The sequence below is a fragment of a genome, unplaced genomic scaffold (assembly GCF_019419815.1).
Source record: "Pyrus x bretschneideri cultivar Hongxiangsu unplaced genomic scaffold, Pyrus_bretschneideri_v1 Contig3, whole genome shotgun sequence".
Classification (NCBI taxonomy): Eukaryota; Viridiplantae; Streptophyta; class Magnoliopsida; order Rosales; family Rosaceae; genus Pyrus; species Pyrus x bretschneideri.
The window spans coordinates 6,023,847-6,035,897 of record NW_025999612.1 but is presented as its reverse complement, the minus strand read 5'-3'; the positions used below and the strand labels follow the sequence as shown (position 1 = coordinate 6,035,897).

The following is a 12,051-nucleotide window of genomic DNA, read 5'->3' as shown; positions in this document are numbered from 1 at the left end:
GTAGTTGTATAACCGGGCAAGTCAAAGGGCCTTGCAGCCATGGAGATATATTGAGGCCTCGTTTGGCAGCTCGGACTGTACTGACTATTTTTGTCGGATAGGATAAATAACCACTGGATAATACTGACTAAATTAGTTGGGTGTTTGGTGCAGTATCAGACTAATAACCGTATTATTTATACTGTATTTGGTACTGAACCACATAAGAAAGAGGAAAAATTTTTTTTTGACAAGTTTCACATCTCAAACACTAATCATACTTCTCGTTCAAGTTGTAGAACGCATTAATCTCTATCAAAAACATCTGCCCAAATTCTCACAAACTCTTTTTCTTGCTCATGAAGATGACGAGTTTCACATCTCAAACACTGATCATACTTCTTATTCAAGTTGCCCTTCTTCCAATGTTGCTCCATCGCAGGGTTTTCTTCCCAATGGATGCCAACCTCATCACTCAAACATGCAGAGTATGCCCTCTTTCTCTTCCACTCAGTGGGTTGGGATTGAAATTCCAGAAAAGGGTTTGAAGGTTTTGGATTAAAGAATCGCAGGAATTCAAGAAAAAAGGAAATGGCCTTTGAGAGCTTCGAGTCTCAAGTATTTGACCCCAACAACAAACCCTAAATTCGAAAATTCTAATTAAAACACAAAATTACATAATCAATTGCATAATTACAAAGAAAACAATAACTAGATTCAAACAATTGAAAGAAAATTGCAAGAAAAATAGAAGGAGGGGGAAGAACAGAGGGAGGGGCGGAACCTGGGAAGAAGAAGAAGAATGAGAAGACAAACCTGGGAGTAGTGCGTCTGGAAAGGACCGGTGCGGTTGGAGAGGAAGGAGAGAGCGAGAGATTTTCTTGTACCGTATGGAGAGGAAAAGAGAGCGAGAGTGCGTTTTCAACAGGAATGAGAGAGCGATGGTGCGTTCTCAGGAAGCCGACTAAATTGTACCGTGGTTTTAGAGGGGATAAGGAAACGGGTCCTTACCATATAAAATAAGTGGGCTCGGATTATTTAATTTGGTGGCTATCTAATACGAACAAACACCAAACACCGTACTCCGTATTATTAATCTTATCCAGTGTACCAAACACGACCTGAAGGTTTAAGTAATTTTTTTTTTTTTTATCACGAAGATCATTTTCATTACATTAAAAATTAGTACAAGGCACAAAAAGAATAAGGTAGACAATTACAAACAAAGTAAAAGGCCTAAGCGGCAACCCAAGAAACAATGGAAGAGCCACACTAGCTTAGGCACAAAGGTTGTAAAAAACAAACAACAAAACCCTATTCTCCAGCAACAAAGACCACACCGCCGCTGTCGTCACATCCTTGGAAGAAGCAAAACTCTGAACCGAGAAAATAAAAATCAAATCCAAGTTCTCTTCACGAACCCCTACAAATATATACAAACAAAGTAACATATGGGTAGAGAGTGAGGTTAAGGGGTACGTAAAATACCCAACACTAGGCCTCGATGGGATCCGGTATGCTAGTTGAGGGAAAGGAAGTGAGGGAGGGAAATGAATATGGTATCCAATTTCAAATTGGAGCCCGCTGATCCAAGCACATAGTGGGATGGGGATGAAGCATCACAGCTAGGGAGAGGGGAGGAAAAGACAAAAAGCAATAAAAGTAGAGGAAAAACGCCGAATAAGGGGCTTGAAGTCTGGGATAATTGGGGGCTTGGCTTAAGGAAAATTGAGATTAAAATTAAGAGAGAACCAAGAATAAAAAAGATAGGAAGAAAACTGGAAAAGGCGAAAGGAACAAAGGACATGATATGGGAGAAAGAGAGGGAGAGGGCAAAGAAGAGAGAAATTGAGAAAACTCAGGAGAAAATCGAGAAGATAGGGGAAAGAAGGAAGGAAGGAAGGAATGAGGGGTGGATGCCTCTGGCACCCAAAGCCAAAGGCTAGGGCCAGTGACAAAAGTTATTAGAATTGTGTTTCACAGAGAAAGTTTTAAAGAGAGAAAGGGGAGACTTTTTTGAAAAAATGTGTAGTTGAGAATGTTTTTAAGTAACTTCAAAATCTCTATCGTTTTCTTAGCAGCTATTACTCTTTCACCTGCCAGAGCAAGCTATACTCTCCCCAAGAAGCCCTCCCAGCTCTACTTTGAAGTTTTTGGTTGCCTTCGTGTGTAGCTGTAGCTGCATTTGTTATAACGTAGACGCATGCTAAACAAATTGGCCATCAAAATTCTTTATGACAAAGCGAAATTTAAATAGGAAGTTTTGGGAAATAATATCTTGAAATTAATGAATCGGGCATATATGGTGTAATTGAGTGAATAATAGCAAGATACTATGTGAAATAATATCTTGCAATTATTCACCCAATTATTCCTAATTTAAATAGAAAGTTTTTGGAGTTACCTTTTGAATAAAATCAAGGTTTTTTAGCTAAAATGGTTCATGAGATTTGCCTAACTCCTCACTTTGGTTCCTAAGATTTGAAATCAATAAAAATGATCCATGAGATTGTCCACCATCAATCATTTTGGTCCTTCAGTAAAATTTATGTTAGATAAGGATTAAAATGACAAAATTACCCTCAATATAATAAGCAATATGCCAAAATGATTTAACAAAAATTGAGGTATTTTTGTCATTTTACTCTTATTTAATGGAGGTTTTTCATGGAATGACCAGAAAGATTGATTGTGGACAAACTCAAGGACCAATTCTATCGATTTCAAATCTCAGGGACCAAAGTGAGAAATCATGCAAATCTTAGAGACTATTTTTGACTAAAAAGCCTAAAATCAATAAGGGATTGATGAGGAGTGATGAGAAGGATTTGAATAAATACCATATTGATCATCTTTGACTTTTCCTTGATTGAGTCGTTATTGTCCATTGCATGCGCATGGGAATTTCGGTGTACCTCAAGGATAATTTTTTCCTTTTAATCCAAAAGTCCACATGGTATCTGCATAATTTTTTGAATTATTTTTAGCTCCACAACAATGGCAACGGCAGCTAGCGTGTAGAAAAAACCCTCACCACAGTTCAAAATCAATGCAATGTTGATGACTGAGTCAAGGAGGTTTATTGGACAAATGAGATCGTAGAGGCTAAACTTGATTTAGTGATTCTGGCGAGGAGAGGCAGAAATTGAAGAATGACAAGAGAGACAAGAGATTGTAAAATTGGAGGAGAGAGAGTGAGAGAGAGAGAGGGGCAGATATTGGAGAGAGGAGGATCAGGGAGGGAGCAGAGGTTGGTTGAGTTAAAAAACTTCAAAAACTCACGTATTGTGTTTTTAAGTTTAAGACTTGAACAAGTATTTTTATGTTTAAAAAGTTGTAGCTATTTTCGATGAGTAATGTTAGTGAAATCAAAATTTTAAAATCAAATGATATAGTTGTTGATGATTGAATTATTAATTAAGTGTCAATTAATGTACTTGTATCTTATTAGTTACACATCATTTTACATGTAAATTTAGTTTAAAAATTTAGTTTTCCTAACATTATAATGCAATTGCCAAAATTGATACTATTGCCGGTGTTGCAACTTGCATGTATTTGTAATATCCCATATAATACTGTCCAATATCAGGCCACGTTGCTCTCTAAACAGATAATGGAATTATGATTATATGCGAGAAACCTAGCCTTTAATTTATGGGGACTCAAGATGCAATCATCAGAGCTAAGAGCATCTTCTTGATGTACATAAATTTAGGGGAAAAAAAAAATTGTACCATAATAACGTGACAAATTGTCTCATAAAAAAAAAAAAATGTTTGTCGCTCTAATGAAATAAACAATTAAGTAGTCAAAATTTTATTTTATTATATGCATGATGGACCGTCTTAAACTTATATTTTTAGAGTTGCATTCAAATTCTCTCTTTTCTTTTTTTTTTTTTTTTGTTTTTATTTTTTATTTTTGTCAAAATGATAAAGTTTGTTAAATTAGATGTTAGATTAGCTATCTATGGAATTCGAAACTATGATGTCATACAAAAACTTAACTTTTTTTCACCACTGTAATACATGACCACTCGCCTTTAATTTATACAAATAATAATGTGCACGAGACACAGCCTTTAATTTATGTAAGAGTCCCAAATGTGGGCATGATAATGAATGCAAAACTATATAAATAGTGTCCGTTAAAGTCATTTCTCTCTCTTTCGGGGAGAGTCCTTCTCACTATTCTGTGAATGAACTAATTCCTCATAATTCTACTATTTTATTGAGATTAAATGATCGAAATTTCTCTAATGACTAAGTGAGCATTTTTGCTTACTATCATAAACATAAACTTTTGTGTATGCGCACCATACACCCAATCATCTGTCACGTGTCATTTCACTTAACCTTGGTTACTTTTTTTTCAAAATTGTAAAAGTAATTTTTAATATAAAGTTAACTAGAATTAAGTAAAAAAAACATGGGGCAGATAATTAGGTGAAATGACATGTCTTTAGTCTTTCCTTGTCGCCGATGACCGTAGTTGTGACTAGGGTCGATGGCAGCTATCATCACTTTACTGCTCTTCTTGCCCTTGATTTCAATAGCTTTACCCCAAATCCAAATCACCAGTTTCTTCCATCTCCCACAGTTCATCACCCCCCATCATCTTCATCAATGAGTTCCATCAAACCTAGGGTGATAAAATATAATTTATCTATAAAATTAATATAAAATATTAATATAACTTAATCATAACGATTCAAGTAAGAAAGACGAAGAAAAAGAGAAAAGAGAATCCCCTCCCACCCCCAGACACTGACGCATCTCTCCTTTACTGCTACTACGATTAAACTCTCTCTCTCTCTCTCTCTCTCTCTCTCTCTCTCTCTCTCTTCTCTAAAGTCACTCTGGCACTCTGGCACTCTGGTCAGGTACAACTCTTAATCAATCTTAATCCATCCATTTAATCTTCACATCTTCAATATCTCGTGCATTTTCAGGTGATCATCCACTGCCCATTTGATAATTAATGAAAAGGTTTCAAAATTTTCACTTTTTAAATTCTGAGTTTTATTTTTAAGCCACGAGTCATTTCCAATTATTGTGAAGTTTTACCTTGTTTCTGATCTTGTGGTGGTTTTAGAAGTTGGGTTTTTGTGCAATTATTGGCTTAACTGATCACCATTACTACTCTTAATCATTGGCTTAAGTTGTTTGATTCTTCACGTAATCACTGTCCTGTTTTGTTCTGTCAACAGAAATTGCGTACAAGATTGGTTGATATCCAAAATCATATAGACCAATATCTTTTGGTTTAAAAAGGTAAGCGTTTTGTTACTCTTGAATTTTTGTAATTTTGATTTTTTTGCTAAGAAGTTATGCTGATTGCTGGATCCTTTGTAAGGAGAGGGTCTTGATTTTGTATATTTTGGCTTTAAGGGGTCCGTTCTTGTTCTTAGTAATTTCGATTTTCGATGGCGGAATTGGTTGGGCCGAGGTTGTACAGCTGCTGCAATTGCCGAAACCATGTTGCCCTTCACGACGATGTCATTTCGAAAGCCTTTCAGGTGAACAACTTTACTTTGATGTTTGATCAAGTTGTTGTGGTTTTTCTGATTGCCGCTCATTATGCTTATTGGATAACTAACAAAAATCCGGTCTTTACAATGAAATGATTTGGTGTTTACTTTTCACTACATTTGGAGGAAATGAGGAATACAATTTTAGCCTTTTCCTAATTTGAAATGAAGATTCAGTTCATACTCAATTAACTAACGTTCGTCCGTTCTTGTTTTGACATGAATTGGTGTCTACTTTTCACTACATTTGGATTTTGGGAGTAAATGAGGGATAAAGATTTTGCCTTTTTGCATGTTGAGAATGAAATGAAGATTCAATTTGTACTCGGTTATCTATGCCAGGAGCCGAGTGGTTGTCTTGTATTTGGTTGAGAGTTTCTATTTTCTGCATTGTGTTCGTATGGTTATTGTGTGTGTAAACGACAGTCTTCAGGATTTGAGTATGATGAGAAGATTGCAAGAAACATGATTCGACTATCTATTTTATTAAATCATAGGGTAGAAATGGTCGAGCGTTTCTGTTTTCACATGCAATGAACATTACAGTCGGGCCAAAAGAAGACAGACAACTCATGACCGGTCTGCACACGGTCGCTGATGTTTCCTGCTGCGACTGCCATGAGGTGCTGGGTTGGAAGTATGAACGTGCCTATGAGCAAACACAGAAGTACAAGGAAGGGAAATTCGTTCTCGAGAAATCGAAGATAGTCAAGGAAGACTGGTAGCATCTGTGAAGGCTTTCAAGTTCATCCATCTGCATGTCAAATGTAAGTGTATGGATGCTCGTGCTTGTATTTATCTTGTCAAAGTCTTAACAATTGAAAAATTCAATTGTTGTTGTTCGTTGTGGATTCCTCTTGTGTCTGTTGTGTGAATATTGTATCTGGAACCGGCATATTACTAATTTGAATAAGATGTGAATAATTCATTCAGTAAGCTGTTTAGAAATATTCATTTGGTAACCCTCCAATGCCTCCAAAACCTCGACAGAACTGCGACCCTCGTGTGATTTGTTGGTGACAAACTTAAGATCACAACCAAAACACTTGTGCTCGTCAACAGCCTGAACCTCTAGATCTCCTTGGGTGCCAAGATCCCGAAAGTTGCTCTTATTGTTTCCCTGCTCCTTGTCGAAATGTTATACAACAGTCTCATCGGTCTTCGAGTTCTTTTAACACGTACCTATTGCTGTCAAGATTTTCCCTCACAATAAGTCTGTTAATCGCTCCCATCTCCAAAGCCTTTTGCGTGTCATCTACGCCCATGGTTAACCTCTTCAAAGTGTCTTCCTGGCAAGTTGTGCTCCTGTATAAATATCACGTTGGACAGAAACTCCGCCGGCACTTAACAGCCTGATTGAAACCATCCTCTCCTCCATAAGAAACATCAACCACTGTCAGTACTTTCGCCTGGAGGCGGGGATCAAAGTTACCTGATTCTCTAAGCTTCGATTTCAAGTCAGCTGATCAAGCCAGTACTAATCCTTTAACATTGGGCTGGTTGGTTTCTCGGCAAGCTCTGCTGTCTTCTTGACATGGTTGTCGCGCGCCTCCTGTCCCCGACAGGCAAATTGAAGATCTGGAATGTTAGAGAATATTTTTGTAGTGCTAGAGTCAGGTTGTTTTGGGCGATTTATGCAATCAGCAATGTGCCAGATTCTCGAATTTTTCATTTCCAAGAAATAAGGTAGTTCACAGCACCGTATATAAACCAACGTATATGATTGCAGCATCGTATATAAACCTTAAAGCAAATGGATGTACCAAAACCTGAAAGATAATTAAGAATAAAATGAATGTCTTGGAAAAATGCAGATATGATACACCCTAGCAGGAACACAGTACAACAATTAACCCCTGTTTTCTGTTTTGCTATCTGAAACCTTTACAGTATTGGTTGAAAATGTACGTTTATCTGATCTACACCCTTGATATCGTTGGCATCTGACGCAGTGTTCTTGGATGAATCTCTTTTATCGTTATATAGATTACAAACAAAATACAAGGACAGCCACCGGAGGAGCCGGAAGAGAGATTTCTTACGGCAGTGTCACCTGGGCGTAATGAATCTCTCCTCCTCTTCTCTTTTCTCGTACTCCATTTTCTCTTTCAAGGTAAGACTTCGCTCTTTCTTTTCTTGGTTCTTGTCTTCCATTCTCTCTTTCATAGTGAGATTTCTCGCTTTCTTATCGTCTTTTATTTCGGTCTTGGTAAGAAATTTCTCTTTCTTGTCTTCTTTGATCTCTTCCTTCGCTGGCCCAACTGATATTACCTCTGTTTTCGCAGCGATCTTTCTCAACCTAGTAGCTATTAGCGCCGGATCCAACTGCCCCGTCACTGTTAGCCTCTGGTTCTTCGCGTCCCAACTGGTCGAATGAACCCCTGCTCATCCAAATCACCCGAAAAATGAAACGGTTTCATTACATAATACTTTGTATTCGTCTCATATTGAGTGCTGTAAACAAAACTAGGCAAGAAAGATTAGAATACCCTTTATGGCGTGGACAGCTTTCATGACTTTCTTCATTGCTTTGTCACTGGCACTCACCTTCAGTTCCAACTTCTGCTGCATATATGTCTGCGTCGACTTGACAGGGTTGTCGGGCTCAAACTAAATTGAAAGAAAGAGAGCATGTTAAAGTTGGATAAGCACCTGAGCCACGTTGATAACAGTATGAACGCGTTTGCACAAACGAAAAAAACGAAGGCATGAGAATTCGTAGGTGTTCATTGCAGACTAAGAACTCACCATTGTCCCTGCATCTTTTGGAACATACGAGCTTTTATCTCTCAATGTTGATGCGGAGGAATCATGAAATTGATCCATTGGCCTGATAGCTGTTGAAACATGAGAACTTCCGTCTCCGAAGTAGGACGCGGAGGAATCAGGAAAATGAGTTATCGGGCCTTCATCATCAAATGTGATGGACGGCGGAGAAACACATATCAGGTCGTCATCATCCAGTAATTCGATGTTGTGTGCGAGGGAATGATGAGAAGGAGTCATCTCATCTTCAGCATTCAGTGGTTTCAGATAATATGGAAAACCAAATGCCGGAAATTCATACCTTGATGTCACCATAATCTTGTAATTTGGTGTTTTGAATTCATCAAACTTGTCAAGAAGGGATTCCGATCCAGGCCAAACATCATCCAAGACCAACATTGATGGGTGCAGTGCTGTTTTCATGAGAAATTGGTGCAACCAGTGAAGTGCAATTGATTCGTCTTGCAACGCAGGTATCTGGAAACCCATCTGTTGATACAGTGTTTGTACCATAATGCTCAAGTTAGGATTTTCAGAAACATGAACAAAGAAGATGTTGTTCTTGAATATATTTTTGACTTCCTCATCTTCACAGAAGAATTTTGCTAATGTGGTTTTCCCGCTTCCCCCAGGACCCGTTAGCACAACCGCTGACACCTCATCATTAAGAAGAAACCTCTTCAATCCTCTCAAAAGCACATCCATGCCAGTTGTAACCGATGGAGGTACGTATTCAGTTTCCTTGTATTCAGCGTACGGAGGTTCAGAATCAAACACGTCTTTCCCCTGAATTTGCTTGAGTCCTAGCTCTGTATGAATCCCTTGTTCCCTGCACACTGAGGTCTGCAATGTTTCCTTTGAATACCTTGTTCCCTGCACACTCGGTACATTCAATCCAACTGCTGGTGGTGTGGCTTCCACCACTTCATATGAACCTTTAATTTCACTTTGGTCGTTTTGTGATTGTACCGCACCACTCCTTTCAGTTTGACTGATCACCCTATCTATATCACCACTTAAGTCCTTTAACTGAGTGGCTGTACCATGGTGTTCAATGTAGGGAAAATGCCTACGACAACTTTGTTTGGTGTCATCAAATTCTGATAGATCATGAAATCTACAACACAACATTTAGATTCAGGACAACTAACTAAATTACTAAGACTGAAATCCAAAAACCAAACCAGACAGAAATCATAGAAGCAAAAAAATTAGCAGCACGATAATTATAAAACTAGGTTGAGAGGCCAAACCTGCTGCATTTATGGCAAAACCTTCTCTTTAGACCAGACACAATCACAAGTGGAGCCTTCGAATGAAGTTCGCACACCCTATGCCTTCTATTATACGCCTTTGCATCACTCAGATCGACTGCACACCCATCAGCTTTACAAATCACCATCCCGTCTCCACTTGCACCTGTCACAGACTCAGCTCCTTTCTTCTTCCTGTCATGATGATCTTCCACTTGCTCATCAAGTTCCTCATCTTCCTCATCCTTAAGAACATCCTTCCCCAATACCCTAAATGGCGCATCAAGTTTGGATACTTCTTTAGGCTGAATTCGCTTGAGCCCCAGCTCTACATCACTTACAGAGATCTCCTCCATACTCCTTGCTCCCACCTGCATGTTCATTGCATCCTGTCCAACTGTACGTGATGGATGTTCAGTTTTACTTTGTGCCACCCAACTCTCTTCAACTTTCTGCCACCCTACCTTTATATTCACTTCTGGATCCAATGTCTCAGTCACGTCCCTTGTTCCCTCCACACTTAGTGCATTCAATCCAACTACACTCTTAGCCATGGCTGCGGGTGTTTCACATGAACCTTTAGCTTCATTTTGTAATTTTACCACACCACTCCCTTCAATTTGATTGATCACCGCCTCTATATTGCTTACGGAAACCAAGCTCTCCCTCACATCCCTTGCTAACTGCCCTCTTAGCACAGTTAACAATCTTTGAAGCGATCCGTCCAATCCAAGAAGTTTGTTGGTATACTCATACATTTTATAGGTAGTCCAGCGACGAATCTTTGAGCAATTGCTCACAAGCTCTGCACCCTTCTCCATTTGTATTCTAACATCTTCTAATTCCTCATTTGGGAGATTCAATACCTTGCTACATTCTGCCACCTCTTCTATCAACGGCTTTACCGAGTCTAGTGTTGATTTGAGATCTCCGAGGGGGCGTTTAAGCACGGTAGTCTTGTCCTTCACTTGCATAACAGTGTCAAACAACACCCGAAACGCCGCTCCTAGAGCAGCAGCCCCTACTCCTCCACCTGACGGCGCCACTTGTTGTCCACCATTCTCTCCATTTTGTTCATTCGGTGTTGTCTCTGCACCACTTCCCGATGACTCTCCCCCGTCCCCCGACTCTTGCTGCCCTTTGAGCAAATCGGCCATTCTCCTTTCCAATTCACCTTGTTTGTCGTTGATCTTCCTAGCCAAAAGCAAGACCTCCTTCACATCCCGCGCTTCCTGTAGCTTCAGTATCTCCAACAATATTCTAAGAGACCTATCCAATTCAACAAGTTGTTCCGCATAACTCGGCTTATTGCAGTTGCAGCAGCTGCACAGGATGTAGCAGCTCCACGTGCCACGGTTCGATAACATCCTAACGAGCTCTGTACCCTCCACCATTTGTCTTTGCAGGCTCTCTATATCTTCGTTCGAAATACCCAATTCCACGTTATGTTCTCCTATCTGTTGGATGATCCGCGGCCTTAGAGAGTCTAGTGTGAATTTAAGATCTCTGAGGAGGGGTTTATACTGCATAGCAGTCTTGCCTATCGATATCTTAACGACATCATACAAGGCTCCGAACAGCGCTCCTATGGCCGCCCCTCCAACTAAGGACAGTGCCATGATTACAACACCACCACTACGAACAAGAAAATCACCTAACTTTGTATAATTGTTTGTCTTTCAATCTGAAGTCTAACCTGATCGACTGGTTTCACTTTTCTGACCAGTTTTTTGTTCAAAATCCGAACAGCGTGGCCGCCGCGTGAGTGGCTGCTGAGGCCTCCTCCTTGTTTTCCCCGGAGAAGCTCCGATTACAGAAATGAAGAGCGGCGAAGAGTTTTCGGTCAACTGAACGAACTCAGGAATCCAATCTTGGGAATGTCCCTCCCTCACGCCACTCAACAGACATTTAACGCGTTAACTTCTATAACCAGTTTGACTTTTTGTGGTTGTCTCCATAAGTTGAATTTCGAGTCAAAACTCAAAAAAGATTGTTTGAAGTAGTATGGCAATGCATGCATTAAAGTGGAGGTGACCAAAAATTGGACCAATTCCAATAGTTGGGTTAAAATTCCGCCTCAAAACTTTCATCATTTGTTGGACTTAAAATAATTTTTGGGCTTAAACTTAATTTTAGCCCATGCTAAAATATTTGTTGCCACCCAATACTTCCACAAGGGCTCTTTCTCGATCGGGCTGTCATGATGATTGGAACGTAAGTTGATTTAAGCAAGGTTTAACAAAACACTTCCGGTACTGTTTATTTTTAGCAAAAAACCATATTTATACATTTTTTGATACTATTCACTATACCTTTAAAAAGGGCTTTTCATTAAAAGATAATTTTTTTTTTACTTTTCGTTAGTTTTTCTTTGATTTAATGGTTTGGATTCAAATTTATTTATATTTTAATTGAAATTTATAAATACATTGAATCCAATGGTCTAACTGTAATAAAAAATATCTAACGACTTAAAATTAAATTCAACGGCTAAAACAATTAAATTAAATCAAAATTCAT

The 12,051-nt window shown here is 39.0% G+C and overlaps 2 protein-coding genes across 4 annotated transcripts in view; one reads left to right on the top strand and one right to left on the bottom strand.

The window, feature by feature from the left end:
- LOC103949296 overlaps nt 1–11,568 on the bottom strand; it is a 29,357-nt gene extending 17,789 nt beyond the window's left edge. Inside the window, exons 1-4 of one of the 2 annotated variants that reach the window (XM_009360412.3) lie at nt 9,532–11,525; nt 8,261–9,395; nt 8,002–8,122; nt 7,271–7,893 (exon numbers count right to left, since the gene is read on the bottom strand). In XM_009360412.3, the coding sequence (XP_009358687.3) occupies nt 7,562–7,893; nt 8,002–8,122; nt 8,261–9,395; nt 9,532–11,150 (3,207 nt within the window). In that variant the 5' untranslated portion in view covers nt 11,151–11,525 and the 3' untranslated portion in view covers nt 7,271–7,561. Of the gene's footprint in view, nt 1–7,270; nt 7,894–8,001; nt 8,123–8,260; nt 9,396–9,531 lie in introns of those variants that run through there. The other variant, XM_048589513.1, reaches the window with a different exon arrangement.
- LOC103949294 (protein yippee-like At4g27745) lies at nt 4,533–6,444 on the top strand. Of its 2 annotated transcripts, none has more exons than XM_048589517.1 (4): nt 4,533–4,864; nt 5,192–5,255; nt 5,393–5,500; nt 6,010–6,444. In XM_048589517.1, exons 3-4 carry the CDS (start codon nt 5,408–5,410, stop codon nt 6,235–6,237), a joined length of 321 nt encoding a protein of 106 aa, XP_048445474.1. In that variant the 5' UTR covers nt 4,533–4,864; nt 5,192–5,255; nt 5,393–5,407; the 3' UTR covers nt 6,238–6,444. The 2 variants fall into 2 exon arrangements, with proteins under 2 accessions (XP_048445474.1, XP_048445473.1); XM_048589516.1 differs by having other exon boundaries at nt 4,534–4,864; nt 5,373–5,500.
- Nucleotides 11,569–12,051: the final 483 nt, after the last annotated feature.